Below are 20,392 nucleotides of genomic sequence, written 5' to 3'. Positions count from 1 at the left end.
GTCGGGTGACGTACTTCCTGCGGGGGGCGGGTCCTCACCCGGAAACGGGCGCAATCCCCACACCTGGACGGCGGGCTGCTGCGTGCGGCGTTCGGCAATGAGCGTCCTCGTGAGGGCCGGCGTCTGGCCGCTGAGAGCCGCGCGCGCAGGTATGTGTTCGCCGTGTCCGAGCCTCAGTTGCCGTGGGAACCGCCTGGGGCGCCTTCCTCAGTTTGGGGGCCTCCGAGGAGCTCTGGGCTGCAGACTGTAGTTCAGCCTCAGACACGAAGTGGCTGCGTGGTCGTGGGCCAAGCGCGGACCTGCTGCGCCCGGTGGGCGTGCTGCGGCCCGGAGCCCGAGTTCCTGGCTTTGGCCCAGGTGAAGTGTTAAGGAAGCCGCTTTGAAATCACTCAGGCTGCTATGCACTTGTAAATAGTAATATTTCTAATGAGTCCCGTTTAATGTGTGTTTTTTGCAGTCATTCCGTGTTTTTGGAGAGGAAAGTACTTCAGCTCCGGGAAGGAACCTGCAGAAAACAACCTGGTGACTCCTATGCTGCGGCATCTTATATACAAAATTAAGTCTACTGGTCCCATCACCGTGGCCGAGTACATGAAGGAGGTCTTGACCAACCCAGCCAAGGTATGGGTCGGGGAGCCCGAGGACAAGGCCCGCTCTATCAGCGCCGCAGGTGTGAACCGGGAGGGTGTGCGCCGAGAGGAGCCTCAGCCCTGGCAGGTGCCTTCCAGGCCAGGGGAGAGCCACGCTCGAAGACCTGGGGACAGATAAATGAATCTGTCACTTGGGCTGGGCCAGGTCAAGTCAGCGGCAGTAGCATTAAAGAGAGGACAGATTTCAAAGATGTTCAGGAGACAGTGTAACTGATTGGACTTACAAGATGAGGGAAAGATGAGTACCTGGGTTGATGGCAGATACTGAGTCATTTCTCTGGGAGAAGGGAATGCAGAAGGAAGAAGAGCAGTTAAGTGTTTTAGGAGGGACAGGAAGGACAGAGTTAAGTCCGATGTGTGAATTTGAAGTTCAATGTGGTACTCAGGTGGAAATGTCCGATAAGCAACTGGAAATACGAGTTTCATGCGTGGACAGCTGTCTTAGGTTGACAGCAGGCACCGGAAGCATTCTGGGTTTTCTTCTTGAGAATGGAGGTCTGGGACTTTATCTTTTAGTATTAAGCACTGTCACAGCTTTCTGACCTGCGTTTCCTTCTCTATTCTACAAAGTCACTTGATGGAAGCCTGCGATCCTTTTATTTTAGGATGTTTCGCCTTTAGTTGGGTTGAAATACGAGATCTGTGGAATTCTGGGGTTCGTTTGGCCTTTTGATCTTGAATGTGATGGAGTGACTCAGGGTCCAGGGGTTTAGTAATGGCAGGGATCCTTTAATACCTGTATGCAGTGTCACAATGTGCTGAAAGTTCATATAGAGAGAAACTTTAGAACAAACATCTCTGGGTTAGAGTGGAGGTCCACTCATCATTTATCCATTTATTGAGGCGCCAAATGTGCCGGAAACTGTCTCAGGCACTGGGAATACTGCAGTGGACAGTAGAGCATGGCATTTATGTTCTGCTGAGAAAATGAACTGTAAACAAGGAAACAAATAAATAAAACAGGTTGATAGGATTGAAAGCAAGTGGTGCGGTGGGAATAGGGGTTGTAGACGTTCCTCAGGTAGATGGTCAGGGAAACCAGTACATTTGAGCCGAGCGAGGCTTGAGGGATGGGGATAGGCCAGCCTGGCAAAAGACTGGGAAAAGCAGGTTCCCAGCAGAGGATCCAGAGGCACAAGGTTTTCAAGCTGGGAAATGTCTTGGTGCATGCAGAGAAGAGTGCATGTGCCAGTGTGGCTCGAGGGCTGTGCCTGGGCAGTGGTGCTGATGATGAGGAAAGCAGTATGAGATGCATTTGGCAGGAGCGAGTTCATGCAATGCTTTCATGAAATTTACATTTTTGGGTTGTGCAATGGGAAACCTTCAGGAGATGCATTTCATGTATATCGTGGTGGCAGTGACATCAAGATGGAGATAGTAAGTGAGCAGATGGCTGTAAGAATCTGGAGTTCCTGAGAAGGATTCAGTATGCATATAAAAATTTGGTCATCATCAGTATATAGATGACATTAAAATCAAAGGAATCAGGTAGAGTATACTCGGAGAAAAGGAGGTTTTTCAGGATTAAGCCTTGAGGTAACTGTCAAATTTAGAGTAGATGTTCTTAACCTAGGGATCCTTGAATAGAAATCAAGGGGTTTGTGAACTTGGATGGGAATAAAAATTGCACTTAGTCTTCATTAATGTGTTTCTAACTGAAGTTCAGTATTTCTCTGATTATAAACATAGGTGACAACCATAGCATCAGCACTACTTAGAAATCACTGATACTGTCATATCACAACAGAGTGATCACAGGTATCGCAAAATACTGTTGTATTTCTCTGCACTTCACAACTTCATTATTTATTAGAACTTCAGCTCACATTTGTTTTTTAGTACACCTAGAAGAAGATGCTTGTAAATTCCTATATCACAAATTTGTTTTAAAAATATTTGAAAAGTATTTTTCAATTGATTTCATTTTTAATCCTGTGTGTTTTCAGTCCTGTGCATTTAAAAACATTCTTTGGAGAGTCCGTGGTCTTCACTAGACTGCTGGAGTGGTTCATCTCTCATACACATACACAGAAAACCACCCCTGAAAAGCTTACTTATGAAGGGAAAGAGAAAGGCTAGATGGGAGATGCTGTATGGAGTGAAAACAATTTTTTAAAGATGGAAGTGACTTAATTATGTTTCTAATGCTGAAGGGGAAAAGTTGAAGCTGTGAGAGAAAGGCGATGATGAAAAGATCCTGGCCCATCAGGGTCATGTGAGAAATGGGGATCCAGCTGGAGCCCAGGGTTATGTCTGGATAAGAGCAGAAGCTGTAGGCATTTCAGCTCTTGAGTCCTGAGCAAAGAAGAGGAACAGGTGGAGGCCAGATGGGGTCAGGAACCTGAGGAAGTCTGTTTAATAACATTCTTTAATCTCGTGTGGGCAGGAGCCCAGGTCACCTGCTGAGAGTCCCTTTGGAGAAGAAGAGGCTTGAGGAGCATAGGGAATTTTTAAGAACAATTCCCAAGTGTTTCTTGGAGGTTAGACATTATGCTAAAACTTGGGATATGAAGGTAAAGAAGACATAGTCCTGTCCCTCAAATGCCTAATCCTTCTGGTGGAAACTGCTGGATTTAGTTTGAGGTTAGAGAGCTGGAGGAGGAGGTCAGGGAAGTTAGCATTTGAGCGGATTGAATCTTACTGAGTATAAGCTTGCCAGGGAGAGGTGGAGAAGGGGAAGCATTGCAATGGCATGGATGTGGACAGGCAGGGCAATTAAAAAAACAAACTTTCTATTGTGACGTAACATTCATATAGAAAAATGCATAAATCACATGTATACAGCTTGATGAATTTTCACAAAGTGAACACTCCCATGTAAAAAGCACCCAGGTCAAGAAACAACAGCAGCAGGAAGGGCTAATTTGAAACAAAGTGAGAATTTGGGAGAGGAGGCTGGAGGGTTACTGTGCTGGGTTGTGGGAGCAGGAGGGGGAGGGCAGGGCTGGAGGGTAGGGATGGACATTGCATGGCTTCTGCCTTTACAGTCAGGGAATTGTTTTCCTACCAGTTCTGCAAAATGACTGTTACTTTGTAAAATTTATGTGAAGACATTATTTATTTCGGGTTGAAATACCTGTTTATTTCATCATATACATTATGTAAGATTTTGGAGGGCTGTTTTAAAAAGTTATTTGAAAACAATTTTTTTTCCATTTTTTCTTTTTGCATAGGGATATTATGTGCACCGTGACATGCTAGGAGAAGAAGGAGATTTTATTACTTCACCTGAAATAAGTCAGATCTTTGGGGAGGTAATACTCAGTGTAAAACTGTAAGAGAAACTAATTATCACCAACATTTGAGAGCAGATCAAGTAGTATTGTTCTACGATACTGGTCTACTGCTTTGTTTCTGTTAGTCATCAAAAGTTTTAAGTTTTTAGTAGTTTATATACTGAAGGATTGAGGACATTGGAAAAGTCCTTTATTATAAAAAAGGAAATGTAGAGATGTGAGGGACAGAAGGAAAGAGAAGGAAAAGATATGGAAGGAAAGATGTTGGAAAAGAAGAGAATCAGATGAACAATGAGAATGGGAGGACAGAGACAACAGGCAAGGTGAAGAAGGAGGCTGAGTGTTCCCAAGAAGGAAGAGAGAAAAGATACAGAACACTGAGGAATTAGTGGAGTCAAGATGCTCTCTAAAGCCCCCACCCCTGATTTAGCCATATTAATAGTAGAAGTCTCCCTTTAAGGATCTCTGAATTCTTTTCAGGAATTCTAGTTCATTTACTTTCGTAGAAGAACCTTTGATCAGTTTAGAAATAGAAAATAGTACACAAAAGGAAGAAGAATCTAGGTGTTAAAAATATTAATTACACCTAAAAGCTATGTAATTATTGAAATCACATGAATATGAAGAAAAGGCTTAATCATATTTCATAGGTCTGTCTGCTTTTAAATATTAGTACTTTTCTGTAAGTGATAATCCTCTTATCTGTGACACAGGACCTCCTGTAGCGGAGGCTGCCTTTTAACTAGATATTTTTTTCTGTTACTAAGTGGTTCCTTCCTTAGTGCTGTCTGTTGTGATGTAGTCCCAGAAGTTTGTGTGTGTGTCTATACATATGTGAACATATTAAACAACATACGAAAACATTTTGCTTTCTGGCGTAAAGCGTATACGATTTTATATTGTGGTATACGTTTATGATTTATAACTCTTTAATGTAGCTTTTTCCTTGTCACAGCTTCTAGGAATATGGTTCATTAGTGAATGGATAGCCACTGGAAAAACTGCAGCTTTCCAACTGGTGGAACTGGGCCCAGGCAGGGGTACCCTCTCAGGAGATATTTTGAGGGTAGGTAATAAAAGAATGTCTTAAAGTCTTATGAACATGAATCTTGTTCCTTTTGATTAAGTTTGAAAACTTTGTTATTTCCTTGGCATTTGAGTCCTACCTCCTTAATCTCATGTTTCTCAGCTAAAATATAATTTCAGAATTATATAGTGAATCATTACCTACTGTTGTCTGTTTGTAATCTTAAAAAAAATGGGGGCAAGGGAAGAATGTAAAAGCTAAAAGTATAAAACATTTAGAAGGCATTATGGGAGAATATATTTGTCTCTGAGTAGGGAGAGAGTTTTTTAAATTATGTAAAAAGCAGAATCCATAAAGGAAAAGATGAATAATTTCAACTACATTAACATTAAGAACTTTTTTGTCCTTTAAAGAAACTACAAACTTTTTGTTCAAGACAGCATAAAGAAAATGATGAGACAAGCCACAAAGTGGGAGAAGTTACTTGCATCACATATAACCAACAAAGGAATGGTAGTTAGAATACATAAAGAATTCCTTTAAATCAGTGAGAAGGTGACAGATAACTCAATGGAAAAATTCAGGCCAAAGATGTGAACAGGCCCATTATAATAGAGGAAATATGGCCAATAAAAACAAGATGTTCAGACTCATTGGGAGTCAAGGAAATGAACATTAAAATCACAATGAGTAACCACTGCACCCTCAAGATTAGAGTCTGACAACATGAAGGTGTGCTGAGGATGGGGCGTGTGGGGAACTCTCACATACAACTTGTAAGAGTATAATCTGGTGCAGCCCCTATGAATAGCTACTGGGCATTATCTTCTAACATCAGTTACTTATATTCTATGGCCCAGCATTTACTGCTAGGCATGTACCCTGGAGGAACTAGTGCTTACACGTACCAGGAGACATGTGCAAGAAGATAGTAGCATTGTTTAGAATAGCCCAAAACTGAAAACAACCCAAATGCTTATTGGTGGGAAAACAGGTCAACAAATTGTGGTACAGTCACACAGTGGAATACCAAGTGCTGTGAAAATGCATGAAATCCAGCAGAAAGAAATAATACTCAACATGGAACTCAATATTTTATTGCTTGAAAATAGCAATCTGTAAAAGAACTTATATCATTTGATTGTATTTATATAAAATCTAAAAATAATTAACATTAAATAATATGTTTGGTGGTACAGATTAGTTAGTATCACTCGAGGTTCAGCATGGTGGTGACATCTGAGGTTGAGAGAGGATGTGGCTTTAAAGGTAAGAGTCATGTCCTGTTTCTTTACCCAGACAGTGGATATTATTACATGTATCATTCCATCTTTCTGCCTAATAGATATTTTATAAAAGCATTAAAAAGAAGGAGTATTGTTTGTAGTATGTGACAAATAATTGTATTTAATAAACTTCTGTAGTTTACACTGTTTTGGAACCCAGTAGTTTTTTTGAGTTAATTTTGGGTATACTTGGCAATTCCGAATAAGAAAATCATATGTTCAGTTTCAAGAAATTAAAATTTCTTTTGCTATCTGATTTTTGCTTGAAATTAGGAATTGAAGGGTTTTTTCAAAAAGAAAATTAACAAACATCTGACTCCTGATTATATTGCATTCTGGAGGGAAAAAAGCCCCACTGATTTAAATTTCCAGGGCTCTATTTAGCTCCTTAATTGGCAAAGTTATTTGAATATAAAAATCTTTAACAAGATTCTCAAATAATATTTTTTTTTGTTTCAAGTACTTTAAAAATTAAGCCCACAGCTCTTAAAATGTATGAAGGATGCTTCCCTACATTAAGTCCTAAGAACTCTTTAAAAAGCCAAAGAATGTAAAGGAATGTAAGGAAAATAGCCAAAGATGTAATTACAGACTTTTTTAAAAAAAATCATACTTTATGAAGTATTTTTGTCTTGGGAAGTTCTTCCATATGTGGTTTCATCTCAAAACTAAATTTGGAAAAGTCATTATTTTCAGTCTGTATCTGTGTGTTGAGATCTCAGAGTAGGAGGCAAATCACCAGTGAAAATTAAATTCAAATAAAAAATATTGATGTATTTTATGTTATTGGCATTGAATTTTTAGCATTAAAATAATAATACAACATTAGTATATTCCTTTTTTTTCTCATGCTTACAATAGCACAAAAGAAAAAAAATTGTGTAGCTAAGAAAAAATTGAATGTGGGAAAGAATTCCAAAATTAAATTGTCAGGTTATTAGTGCCATTCATATCTGACTTCCTGGGAACGTTTAATCACCTCAGAGGAGAGATTATTCTGTAGACTTAGCAGCTTTTTAAAATGAAGCCTAGCTCTCTCTCTGCCCTTGAGCTCACTGTGTGGCCCCAGGTGTGATATGTAATTTCCAGGTCTTGTAAATAATAAACCTCTATTTTTTCAAAATAAAAAAAAAAAATCAAGGGTACATACATTTTATTTCCTTCATCTTTTTTTAGGTTCCCTAATATGAATCATTGTTTTTATTGGAAGCTAAAGCTTTTATTTTCATTTGTTAATCATAATTCTGATTTTTATCAGTGGGAAACCAAAGTGTGTACTGTTCATTTCTTACATAGACCATGTTTAATAACTTATAGTCAAGATTCTCATAGACTGCTGGAGAGTGGCTGTGTAAGGAAGAAATTTCTCTGAAACCAATTATTACTTCTACTGTGACATAAGCAAATTATTGAGATAAATGGTTAGAAAACCTCAGATCTACTCAGCACATTGTATTTTGCGAATTTCTTCTTTTTATATTTAGGTGTTTAGTCAGCTTGGATCTGTGCTGAAAAACTGTGACATTTCAGTACATCTGGTAGAGGTGAGCCAAAAATTAAGTGAGATTCAAGCATTAACATTGACTGAAGAGAAGGTCCCATTAGAGCGAGATGCTGGAGCCCCAGTATACATGAAAGGTGTCACAAAGTCTGGAATTCCAATTTCCTGGTACCGAGATCTGCAGGATATTCCAAAAGGTAATTATTTTACATTGATTAATGAAAGAAGTTTGACCACACCTCCTCACAATAGTGATTGGTGACCACAACGTTGTAGAGCAACATAGTAGATTGAGTTAGTGCCGCCAAGTGTCTTACCTGTGGAGGACAGCGAGCCTTTTTCCTAAAGAGCGCTGTATTAGAAAACAAAATCCCCTAACATTGAGGAGCAGTGATTTTATGTGGTGTCACAAAGACTAAACCAAACCAAAACCAATATACAGATTTTTGTTGTGCTTTTTTGCTTTTCCCTACCCCTAAGATAGGATGATGAAGCAGCCCAAGGCAATGGGGGCTGAAGGAAGTGTTACTCTTGGGTTTACTTTAATTATCTCATCTTTCGATAACCCTTCCTTGGCCTAAAGGCAAGCAAGCATGGTGGGAAAATCCCCCGCAGCCTTCGGGACTCTTGTATTGATGAGCCCCGGCTCAAATGGGCTCAAATCACGGGTGCTTGTCCAACCTTGGCAGGGCAGCTCAGCTGTTCCTGGCTTTAATCGTCTAGGTTGATGGCAGGAAATTCAAATCCTCTTCCAGCTAACAAATTTGAGTTCTGATTTCTTTCAGGCCTACTGATAAATAAAAGACTAAGCTGATAATTGGGATATTTTGTCTTTTGACTCTCTATGGGGAAAATGAGAATAGTGATAATTCTTCCTTCGTACTTTCTGCAGAGTGGGTTTGCCATGAGGACGTGGATGATTCTGTGGTAGTGATGATTACAGGAGCATCACAAGTTCAGTTACGAAGAACTATGCATTTTTCTTTTGTTAGTGTTCACTAGAGCCGTTGATTGCCTTGAAAATGCTGAAATGTTAATTTTTTTCTTCTGTTTTTAAATAGGGTTCAGCTTTTATCTTGCACATGAATTTTTTGATGTTCTTCCTGTGCATAAGTTTCAGGTATTGATGGGGAAAAAAGTCACATTTATAATTGAATAACAGCTTTATGTTGTAAGAATAAACATTTATGGTATTTAAGTATTATTTGTCGAAGTTAGCTGTATTTGGAAGTTTGATGAATACAAATAACTGAAAAAAAATCTTAATTCTCTTAGGATTATTGTTAACAATTATTAATTCTCCTGAGGTAAAGACGTGTGGGGATGTAAGAGGTTATATGGCTATAGGAAATAGAGGGTTATTTTCTAGCAAATATTTTTAAATTCCAAAGATTAAAATTTTTTGTCACTTTTTCCTGTGAGGAGGTGTAAGATTTAGTGGTAGTGTGTGTATACTGGTGACTTCTAAGTACATACTAGTATGTAGTCATTTGTTAATTAGTCCTCTTAAGTCTGTTTTCCATTCTGGGGGCACTTTCCATGCTGCTAATTTTCTCCTCCATTTCTCATCTAAACAACATCAGTAGTTTGCATCTGTCAGTCTGCTCATATTTTTCAAAGGAAATGAACTAATGCCTTTAAATAATTTTAAGTGGTCAAGTGCTCTGTAAATGTTAGTTATCTTATTTATGGTAAGGGAGAAGACTTAAATTATTTTGGTGGAGGTAATTTGAGAACAAACTTACAAAAATTTGTTCTTTTGTGTTTAGAAAACACCACATGGATGGCGAGAGGTCCTCATTGATATCGATCCACACGTGTCTGATAAGCTGAGGTTTGTTTTGGCACCTTGTGCCACCCCAGCAGAAGCCTTCATACAAGTAGGAATAAGTTTTTTTTCTTAGTTTATTGCCAACCAATTCTTCAGTCTTATTTTCTGAGTTACTATTTTAGAGTTCTTTGCAACGTGTGAGGTGCTTTTTATTAATAGTGAAAAGTGCACAGGCTCTAAAGTCAGGAGACTGGGTTCAAATAATTTCTTAGCTGTGTGAGAAAGTCAGCACTCACTCAGCAAGTCCCTGACTGTCTCTACCTCAGTTTCCTATCAAATGGCCACAATGGTGTCTACCTGAAAGAAGTTGTTATCTGTGAAAACAGTGTAGTACAGTGTGTAGTAAAGTAACAATAACATTTATTGAGTATTTTGTATGTATGACTCTGTTTTCTCATTTAATTCTCAAAACAAGTCTATTAGGTAAATTTTACCATCACTCTTTTTGAGCGACTATCAGAGCATGCCTTTTTTCTCAGGCTTCCACCCCGATCTAAATTTGATTCTAGACTGCCAGAATGGTACATTTTCTGCTGCTTTCTCTTGTCCTCAAGGAATAACTACAAGAGCCTATCAGATATATCTTGGGGTTGTGTTTAAAAGTTCAGAAAAAAACCTGTCCTTCTCAGGAATGTTTGGACGTTAGGTTGCCTGTTTTATTCCTTTTTTTCCAGCTCAGAAAAAAAAGATTTCTACTTTCTGGACCATAACTAAGAACTTCTGCTTCAGAAGTTACCGATTTTAAATGTAAAAGAGCTTTTAAACATAAACCTATGAATTAAGTTTTCTTTTGCAAAGGATAAGGTTAAAATATCGGCCTAACTGCTTGTGAGCATTTTTCTTTTTGTATATTCTGGCTACCTAATTTTACCTGAGTGAGAGACAAATTCATAAAGCTACCAAGAGCTAACCCACTGGCCCTGGGAATTGTGATTCTTTTTAGTTCCTGATTTGAATGGTATACAGTTATGAGGGAGGGAGTGATGATTTTCCCTGTCATTTGGATGGGGCCAGTGGTAAAGGGATCTGTTGTCTTGAAGGGCATTCTCACGGTAACAATGTTGGTATGGGATGCCGAGGCATGCCAGCTTATGCCTGAAGCAGCTGACCCCATGGTTGTTACAGTTAAGTCACAGTAATTTATTTAATAGCACTGGGGGCTAAGTGGTTTGTTGTTTCATTTAATCCTCACAGTAAGCCTAGGATATGTGCTGAGGAAACAGACTGTGAAAGGTGAGGTAACTTGTCTGTAATAGCAGTGGGAGAGCTGAGACTCAGGGGCTGAGTCTGGTAGACTGTACCTGGTAGACTTGTGCCATTATAGTCAGGGACATCGGGGCAGGGCAGGAGGGTGTTGGCGTTTAGTAGGGTGTTAGGAGGGAGCAAAAGTTAATATATGTTTAAATGATGAAGAAAAATTTCTTTTGTTATCACAGGAGTTAGTGAAATTTTACACTAATACGAGTCAAGTTGACAGGTATTAACTGCTGTCATTTCACTTGTTAAGCTAATAAGCACTTACTGAGGACCCTTAGTTAATTGTTGAACATCTTGAGAAATAAGGCCCTTGGGGATATTGACGCTAGTTTATAAGCTGATATTATTAGATATAGGGCATATCGTTGGGGTACCTTTTGCCCCCAAAGAAGGCAAATATACTTGCTTAATAGGATCTGTTTTGTTATATTGGATTTATATCATTTATTCTACCTGCACAATTTTTTGAGTGTCTCTTATGTGCCAGGCACTGTTCTAGGCAGACAAAAATTCCTTTTCCATGAGTTCAACCTAGTAGAGTATATTTATACGAATTGATATAAAAGTATAATCACCATAAAAAATGATAATGTACTAAGCCATCGGGGGGGCTGGGAAGATACATGCCTTTTATAGACAGCATTAAAATTAAAATATCTTTGTAAACTTAGTGGACAGCATCTGAGAACCAAAGAGTTCTGTATAATATAAAGGACATCATGTGAAAAGTTGAGTGTAGACAATGTATTCATATTGAGAAGAAATTTATTTTTATTATAACTGAGAAATGCTCATTGTTGAAAATTCCTAAGGAAGCAGGTCTTTTGAATGATGTATTTTGATTCAACTGTTCCCTTACTAGTGTGATGAAACAAGGGATCACGTGGAAGTGTGTCCTGATGCAGGTGTTATTATTCAGGAACTTTCTGAACGCATTGCAGTAACTGGAGGTGCTGCTCTGATTGCTGATTATGGTCATGATGGAACGAAGACCGATACCTTCAGAGTATGTATAATTCAGTCCCATGATTTATCAGAATTTAATTGGTAAGATTTACTTATAGTTGTTTGTTAGGTTTGAAACTCATTGAAGATCTTTATCTTCTTTGGTTTCCACAGTGCCTAGCATTGTTGTATTATACTGTTTTGTAATTAATCCATGTTTTTATTATTACCCTTAACCCTGTATCTTACTGTCCACCTATCATTTGAACAGAGTCTGAATTGTCTACATTATTTCTTAAGTTGCAGAACCTAGGTTTGCATATATCCTAGTAAGCATCTACTACAAATGGATTTTCTTAGAATTTTCTCTTCCTCCTTTATTTAAAAAAGATTTGGTACTACTTTGAAGGTTTGATCTAGCTACTGTAGTCATTCTAACTTTTTCTATCATGTTTTCGACTTTTTTTTCCTCTTTTGGTGTATTCTGCTATCCTTCCTATACATCCTTTCTTATGTTCTTTGAATATGATCGATCAATTCTGTTCAGTACACTTTAGTTGAAATACATTTATCTCGATGCCATTAGTCATTTTCTAGATCTATTGTTCTCAGTTTCTAACTTTATTTAAGAAAAACCTGGAGAGTTTTATTACAAATGCTGGTTCCCTTGCCTTACCTCCAGGATTCTGATCCACGAGGTCTGGGTGGAGTCCAGTGATATATTCTCAGGTGATTCTGATGCATATAGCTGATGGATACACTTTGTGTAACAGTGTCTAGGTTCTGATAACCTAGATTCATCTGGAAAATTATCTCTTCTATCTTGTCACCGTGGGCATTATTGAAAATGTTTAACAGTTGTCAAAAGGAGCATCTCCAGGCACTTTTATGTTGGCTTTTCCACATAGCATCTCACTTGAGGAAAGGGTGCTACCTCATTAAGCTTGTAAACCACTGATTTAGGCCATATTTTCCTTAACAGTTATGTAAAATGTACCAAAATGATAGCATTTATTTAATCTTTAATGATAACAATAAAGACAAAAACTTATCATTTAAAAAATTATGTTCAAGGGGTTTTGTGGCCACAAGCTTCACGACGTCCTGATTGCCCCAGGAACAGCAGACCTAACAGCTGACGTGGACTTCAGTTACTTGCGCCGAATGGCACAGGGAAAAGTAGCTTCTCTGGGTCCAGTGAAACAGAAAACATTTTTAAAAAATATGGGCATTGATGTCCGGTTGAAGGTAATCATTTATTTTATTTCACTATCATTATATATTAATTTCATAGTATTTCAATACGTATTTTAAATATTAAGTTCACCTGGCCTTAATGCTCTTGTGGTTAGATCCCTGGTGTTTCAGTCTTTTCAGTAGTATGGGATTCAGTGTAACCAGACAGCCTGGGGGTGGAGCTGCCTGGTAAGTTTTATGCCTCTCCATATGAGGTAGAATTAAGACTTCCAAATAGTGTTTATGTTCACTAAGAAAATTTGAATGTGTGTATAAGTATGAATTTTATAACTATTTTGATGACATCTTAACCCTTCAGTGTAGATCAGCCCATCTGAGAATATGTTAAACATACAAATCCATAGGTTTGGGTCAGAGTAACCTGTGTTTTTAATAAACACTCTGTGATTCTGAGGCAGGTGATCGGAAATCACATTTTAAGCACTACTTTATTGAACAGCTAATAGTAGAAATACTAATAGTCATTAGTATTGCTTGCATATACCTAGGAATCCTTTCTTCTGGTTATTTTTAATAAAAAATTTTTTCTTTTCAGGTCCTTTTAGATAAATCAGATGAACCATCATTGAGGCAGCAGTTACTTCAGGGATATGATATGTTAATGAACCCTAAGGAGATGGGAGAAAGATTTAACTTTTTTGCCTTGCTACCTCATCAGAGACTTCATGGTAGAAATCATCAGATAAATGCATTGCAGTCAGAACCCTCTCCATCACCTGTTGCTGGGTTTAGTGAACTTGTTTGGCGATGATATTTCAATTTGGGCTTTTTACCCTCAAGTCTGCCTAAGAAACCAGAATAAAGAGAACATATGTATCACAGGTAAAATAAGTATTAAAATATTTTATTGCTTCACAGCCAATAAAAATAGCCCATCTTATTTAAAGTACAACTAAACAGTGATCTTTTAAGATTGTGTTTGACTCTTGGTACAAATGTGTGTTCTCAATTTAATGAAACATATTATTGAGTTTCCTCTAATAAGGCTACTTACTGCATTTTTATTTTAAAAAGTAAACATGAATACTGATTGGTTTAATAAAAACTGGAAACAATCTAACTGGCCATTCACAGGGGACTGATTAAATAGAACTATCATATATTATTTATAAAATGAGGTAGAGCAACATGTTCTGACATAGAAAGATCTCTAAGACTTAGTAAGTGAAAGAAGTAGGGTACAAAGTGTTTCACAGTTATGATTCCATTTTTGTTGGAGAAAAAGCTACATTTAAAGGAGTGCTCGTAAGTAATTTATAGCAATTACAACACTAAATGCAAACTAGTTGTTTTCTCTTCTATGGTATTTACTTGTATATGAAAGGAAAGAAAGGATGGACAGTAATCACTATTTATAGAAGAGTCTGTTCTTTCTTTATTGTAAATTCTTGCCTTCTTTGTTGTAGAATAAGTTATCGTAGGTGTGTGGGTTTATTTCTGGGCTCTCTATTCTGTTCCGTTGATCTATGTGTCTGCTTTTGTGCCAGAACCATGCTGTTTTGATTATTGTTGCTTTATGGTATAGTCTGAAGTCAGGGAGAATGATGCCTTCAGCTTTGTTCTTTTTTCTCAAGATTGCCTTGGCAATTTGGGGTCATTCATGGTTCCATATAAATTTTAGGTTTGTTCTAGTTCTGTGAAAAATATCATGGGTTTTTTTTGATAGGGATTGCATTAAATCTGTAGATTGCTTTGGGTAGTATGGACATTTAAACAGTATTAATTTTTTCAATCCAAGAACACAGGATATCTTTCCATTTCTTTGTATCATTTTCAGATTCCTTCATGAGTATTTTATAGTTTTCAGAGTATAGGTCTTTCACTTACTTGGTAAAGTTTGTTCCTAGGTATTTTATTCTTTTTTATGTGATTTTAAATGAGGTGTTATTACTTTCTTTCTGATAGTTCATTATTAGTGTTTAGAAAAGCAAGAGTTCTATATATTAATCTTACACCCTGCAGCTTTCCTGAATTCATTTATTAGTTCCAGTAGTTTTTTGGTGGAGACTAGGGTTTTCTATATATAGTGTCATGTCATCTGCAAATAGGGACAATTTGACTACCCCCCTTCCAATTTGGATGCCTTTTACTTCCGTTTCTTTTCTGATTGCTGTGGCCAAGACTTCCAATTCTGTGTTAAATGGAAGTGAAGAAACTGGGCATCCTTGTCTTGTTTCTGATTTTAGAGGAAAGGACGTTAGCTGTGGATATGTCATAAATGGCCTTTATTATGTTGACATATGTTCCCTCTTTATCAACTTTGATCAGAGTTTTTATCAATGAATGACTTAAATTTTGTCAGGTGCTTTTTCTGTGTCCGTTGAAATGTGATTTTATCCTTTTGTTAATGTGGTGTATCACATAGATGGATTTGCGAACACTGAACTATCCTTGCATCCCTGGAACAAATCTCACTTGGCCATAGTGTATGATTCTTTTTATATATTGTTGGATTCAATTTGCTAATATTTCATTGAGGGTTGTTGCATTTGTATTCATCAGAGCTGTTGGCTTGTGATTTTCTTTTTTTGTAGTGTCTTTACCAGGTGTTGGTACCAGGATAGTGGTGGCCTTACAGAATGAATTTGAGTGTTCAGTCTTCAATTTTTTGGAATAGTTTGAGGAGAGGTATTAGCTCTTTTTCACATGTTTAGTAGAATTCCCCTGTGAAGCTGTCCTGTCTGGACTTTTGTTTGCTGGGAGTTTTTTAAATTACAAATTCAGTTTCACTGTTAGTAATTGGTCTGTTCAGATTGTCTATTTGATTTAGTACTGGCAGGTCGTATGTTTCTAGAAATTTGTCTGTTTTTTCTAGGTTGTATCTCTGTGGTATTGCTTGTTATTTCTCCTCTTTCACTTCTTATTTTATTTGGGTCCTCTCTTTTTTCTTCTTGAGCCTGGCTAAAGGTTTGTCAATGTTATCTTCTCAAAAAAACCAGCTCTTGGTTTCATTTATCTTTTATTTTGTTTTATTTATTTCCTTTCTGATCTTTATTATTTCCTTCCATCTGCTGATTTTGGGCTTTGTTCTTTTTCTAATTCCTTTAGATAAGAGGTTAGGTTGTTTATTTGAAATTTTTCTTGTTTCTTGAGGTAGGCCTTATATTGCTATAAACTCCAATAATCATTATTAAATTTCCAAATCTGGAAATGGGTTTGAGGGGTGGGAAGAGACTTAAACCTGACATGTACTTAAAACATCAGAGTAAATGCAGACTACCTAGGAGGAATAATTTTTAAATTGAGCTAATTCTCTTATTTCCCGATAAGTGTCAAGATTTTGTTCTGTAAGTTCTCATTTTTTGGTTCACAGAACTTTTATATTAATACCAGATATATGGACTTTCTAAAGAATTGTTACATTAGCAACACAAATTTATAAGTTAGATTAAAGGAAAAGAATATTAGCCATATGTCTTGAATTTATAGCATAACTGTTTTGGGGGTTTAGTGGCAGAATGATGAATGCTTGCTTTATATTGTTTCTTTTGCTTAACTGGGAACAGGACCAGCATTCTGTGTCTTACCCTAAAGTAAAGGAAGATGGAGGCCTTATTTTTCAGGTGCTGCCCAGCTTTGGACCATTCCTACCCACCCTTATTCTATTCCCATATTTATTTTCTTCTTTTGATAACTTGGTTGGAAAATTTTTGGAAGATGAAAATGCCCATAGTTGGCCCTTCCCAATTCTTAATACTTTTTATGGTTAAGGGGGAGGAGTCCGGCAGTGCTTCTTAAACCTAGAAATTTTACTTTGATTCTATGTATTTAGCTTGTTTAAGTCTTCTGGCAGTTGCAATAGTTGAATATTTGATGGCAGTTTCTGAAAAATTTACAGTTATAAATTATTACAAACTTTCATTCCAAAAAATGAGACCTGAGATAATTACCTCAAATTTTGTATAAAATTGTAATAATGAATTGTTTTTTATTTTAGTCAGTTAAAAAAAAAAATCTGTGTTCTTAAATATAGCATTAGTTCCATTTACAAATACTATTTCCAAAAGAGTTTTCTTACCAAGGCCTGGGAAAATAACACAACCAAATAAAATTTTCTTTGGAAACCTCTACTAGAGATAGGCTCACGTTTTCTCATGGAAAAGTATGGTGATATTTCTGGAAATACATTTTATTATCAAGCTTCTTTGAGGATATTTACAAAAAGTGGGATGTAACAAAAAATAAAAATGTACTAAACATTGCATTATAGACTACTTTGTACATTATCAAATGTTTCTAACAATAATTCTTATACAAATAGAACATGACTTCAAGACAAAAAAAGGTTATGCAGGTTATACAGTAACTGGAGAAATTACTCAACTCCAAATTATCTGACAGTGCTTTTACAATTTTTTTTTTTTAAAGAAAACTTAGGCATTCAACAACAAAAACAAAAAAGAGTGCAATTAATTTCATGGCTTGTAAAGTTTGATTATGTAAGTATAGCAAACAGACATCATTCCAGTTAATTTTCATCTTACGCAGTAAAACCACAACAGGGTGCCTAATGACTCAGAATTACTTTGTTTTAGCATACTGATATAAATAGTTATTATTTTGGAGAAATTTGGAGAAGTCATCCTCTGTCACAAGGAAAATACATCTCCAAAAATTTTAAATTCCTATATGAGAATGAAATACTGAGAGACATTGTGGAATGTCACCTAGAGATATGTAGGGGTAGGCAGTATAGCAGAATGGTTATCAGGGTTGTAAGAGGGACGGACTCTGGAGCTACAATGCCCGGGTTCAAATCCACATCCCACCTGCACCTTCAGCAGCTGGTTACATAATCTCCCTGTGCCTCCATTTCCTTATCTGAGAGATAGGGTTCACAATGCACTTACCTCATGGCTATTGTGAGGTAAATTAAAACGTGTAAGACGCTCACAGAGGAGCACTGCATGTTTGCTTGTGTTCTCTCAAGTTACGTTTTTCTTCCTAGACGGGGAGTAGTTTCAAGGCTCTCTAGAGGCCATCTCAGTCTTAGTCTGTTGACAAGAAGAGCATTCCTTTCCTTTGCTAGCTCCAATTAAGTGGTCAGTGACAAGTTAACAGTTTTATAATTTTTAGTTTATTGAATATGTTCATAAATACCTGATCTTCACAACAAATGTGAAGAAGGTAGAGGCAAGAATTACACTCTTCATCTTATAGACTGAGGAACTTGAGGCTCAGACAGACCGTCACTTGCCCAGGCCAACGTAGCCAGTAAGGAATGGAGCCAGATTTTTCGACTCCACATCTTTTGCTCTTTTTGGAGGGGGAAAAATAGTTTACAATGATTAATAAGGAATGAAGAAGTAAAAGACTACTAGGCTTTTTATAAGTGGATAGTCCCAGATCTTTACCTTTTTTTATGGGAGAGGAGAATTATTAGTAACCTTTAAAAAAACTATGAAAAAGTCTAATCTCTTAAATACTATATCTGGGTTAAAAAAAAAGATTCTTTCGCTGGCTGCTGGAGTTGAAATGTTAAAGAAACCCAAAAACTTATTCTTCCGTTTGCTCAGCTGATAATATAGCCCTTTTCTTATAAACTGTTCCATGTTTCAGCCCAACCATGCCCTCAAACTGCTTAATGTTTTTATCAAATATCTGTAAAGCTTTCCAAGCGTTTCCAAGCTGTAAGCTAAGGGAAGAAAGAAAGGATACTGTTTGCTGTTCTTTTCTAGAGCATTAACTGACTCTGCACTGGCCTTACTTTTAGCATGTATTTAATTTTCTTCCTCAAGTTATTCAACCCCGTGTACAGATAAATTGTGTACTTAGAGTTCAGATCGATACCCACTGACTGCTGGAATCCCACTGTGGCATCACAGCGGCATCAGTGGAGTGTGAGTCTTTAGCAGCAGAGCTGAGCTGTAAGAAAGCATACATGACAACTCAGCACTTAGACCAGCACTTCCTACTCCTGGTTTTGTACAATCAGTTGTCCCAAATTATCTTAGAGACTGTTGCAACATACAAAAAGATGACAACTTAGTTTTTATGTTGTGAGGAGCATATTCAGAATTCCAACTCCAAAAAGGTTAAGGATCACTGTTTTGGTAAAAGAAGGTAAAGCAGTCCAGCACTCCTGTTCTAGGTGTCTAGGAAAATCCCCTCGATGCTTCCATGGTCAGTTAAACAAATGTTTAAAGTCCTTATAAGAAATGGCATGCTGGCAGCCTCTCAGTTATCGTGTAAATGCAAATGTGTTTAATAACCAACCTGCAACTCTTGTATGATCTGGTCAAGCTATGCAATAACTGGACTCCAGCCTGCCTTTTCCTCCTTTAAAAACATACAAGAACAGGAAAGGGAAGATAAATTAAGTGCCACTATTGTACTAAAGTGAAGGATTAGGAAAAAATACAAAAACCAGTTATTGCTTATGCTATAAAAATTTATGAAAAGCTTCACCTTGGGTTCCATTATGTGTTTTTATTACTCAGACTCCCCTCTTGTACCTGCTCATTATAAACTACAGTATTGGTGTCACTAATTCTTTACCATATTTCCTCATATCTTTGCATCCTTTCAGATGACAACCTACAGAGAACAAAAGTTGTGCAGCAAGTATCAGTCTGTAACATGAAATCCTTCCTTGCTGAAGTTAGCTCACTGATAACTAAGGATCTTCTTCCATGTCATCTGGATTGGGAGCCATAATGAAGTGCTTTGGGTATACAAGGTTGTGTGTGTATGCATGGATTTCCCAGCGGGCATCATCACTTTCATGTGTAATGTAACGTTCACCAATGCGAGTTTCAAATTCTCTAAGATCAAGCCAAGTCTGATAGTCCTAGAAAAAAAATTGAAGTGATTATGAACCATAAAAGAAACAAATTACTGTCAACCTTTTTTTTTTTTTGCTCAGCACCCTAGTCATATAATTGGCAGCCCCTCCTCCTAAGCACTTGTTATACAATAAGTTCTATTTTGTAATATTTTAAATTATCAATGTTAAGTTAAAGATAAGTGCTTTTTCAAATTTAGAGTCTCATGAAGAAAGTAGCTAGTTTCTAAAACTTAAAAAATTTGCCTTAGGCTTCTGAGGTGGCTAATAATAACCACTAAAATATTTTGTTCTATATGAGAGGCCTATGCCTTACTCCTAAAAATAGGGGAAAATGATTAGAATCTATCATCAGGATAATGTAATAAATGCTGAGACAAATCATGATTACATCTGTTTTGAAGTTACTTCTACTACTCCCTTTAAAAGAGCTCTGAAGCTTTTCACTTTACTCTGACGTTTGGGTTATCTTTTTGACAGAACTATGCAATAGCTTTTGGGGGGATTAAGTCGAACATTTAAAATGGTGTATCTGATCTCTTCAATGCAAATATAAACCTTTTAGTTGACATTTTCAGAGTAAAATATATTTGACAACATAATGTGTCATGCTCATCT

At 37.1% G+C, this 20,392-nt stretch overlaps 2 protein-coding genes across 5 annotated transcripts in view; one reads left to right on the top strand and one right to left on the bottom strand.

Annotated features, from left to right (window-relative positions):
* The first annotated feature begins 13 nt into the window (after positions 1-13).
* On the top strand, positions 14-20,345 carry NDUFAF7 (NADH:ubiquinone oxidoreductase complex assembly factor 7). Of its 4 annotated transcripts, none has more exons than XR_004141506.2 (11): positions 38-149; positions 458-621; positions 3,824-3,904; positions 4,842-4,952; positions 7,684-7,897; positions 8,762-8,820; positions 9,470-9,580; positions 11,708-11,794; positions 12,808-12,981; positions 13,526-13,812; positions 19,520-20,345. XR_004141506.2 is itself a non-coding variant. In XM_010997248.3 (10 exons), exons 1-10 carry the CDS (start codon positions 98-100, stop codon positions 13,739-13,741), a joined length of 1,326 nt encoding a protein of 441 aa, XP_010995550.2. In that variant the 5' UTR covers positions 14-97; the 3' UTR covers positions 13,742-18,251. The 4 variants fall into 4 exon arrangements, 2 of the variants coding, with proteins under 2 accessions (XP_010995550.2, XP_064350650.1); XR_838514.3 differs by having other exon boundaries at positions 11,651-11,794; XM_010997248.3 differs by lacking the exon at positions 19,520-20,345 and having other exon boundaries at positions 14-149; positions 11,651-11,794; positions 13,526-18,251.
* The window catches only part of PRKD3 (protein kinase D3), a 73,073-nt gene continuing 69,782 nt past the window's right edge, over positions 17,102-20,392 (bottom strand). The window contains exon 19 of the mRNA XM_031466845.2: positions 17,102-19,780. Within this exon, the coding sequence (XP_031322705.1) occupies positions 19,607-19,780 (174 nt within the window). The 3' untranslated portion in view covers positions 17,102-19,606. The remainder of the gene's footprint in view (positions 19,781-20,392) is intronic.

This window comes from Camelus dromedarius, chromosome 15 (genome assembly GCF_036321535.1).
Source record: "Camelus dromedarius isolate mCamDro1 chromosome 15, mCamDro1.pat, whole genome shotgun sequence".
Classification (NCBI taxonomy): domain Eukaryota; kingdom Metazoa; phylum Chordata; class Mammalia; order Artiodactyla; family Camelidae; genus Camelus; species Camelus dromedarius.
Note: the sequence above shows the minus strand (reverse complement) of the source record. Positions and strands in the feature narration are given on the sequence as shown.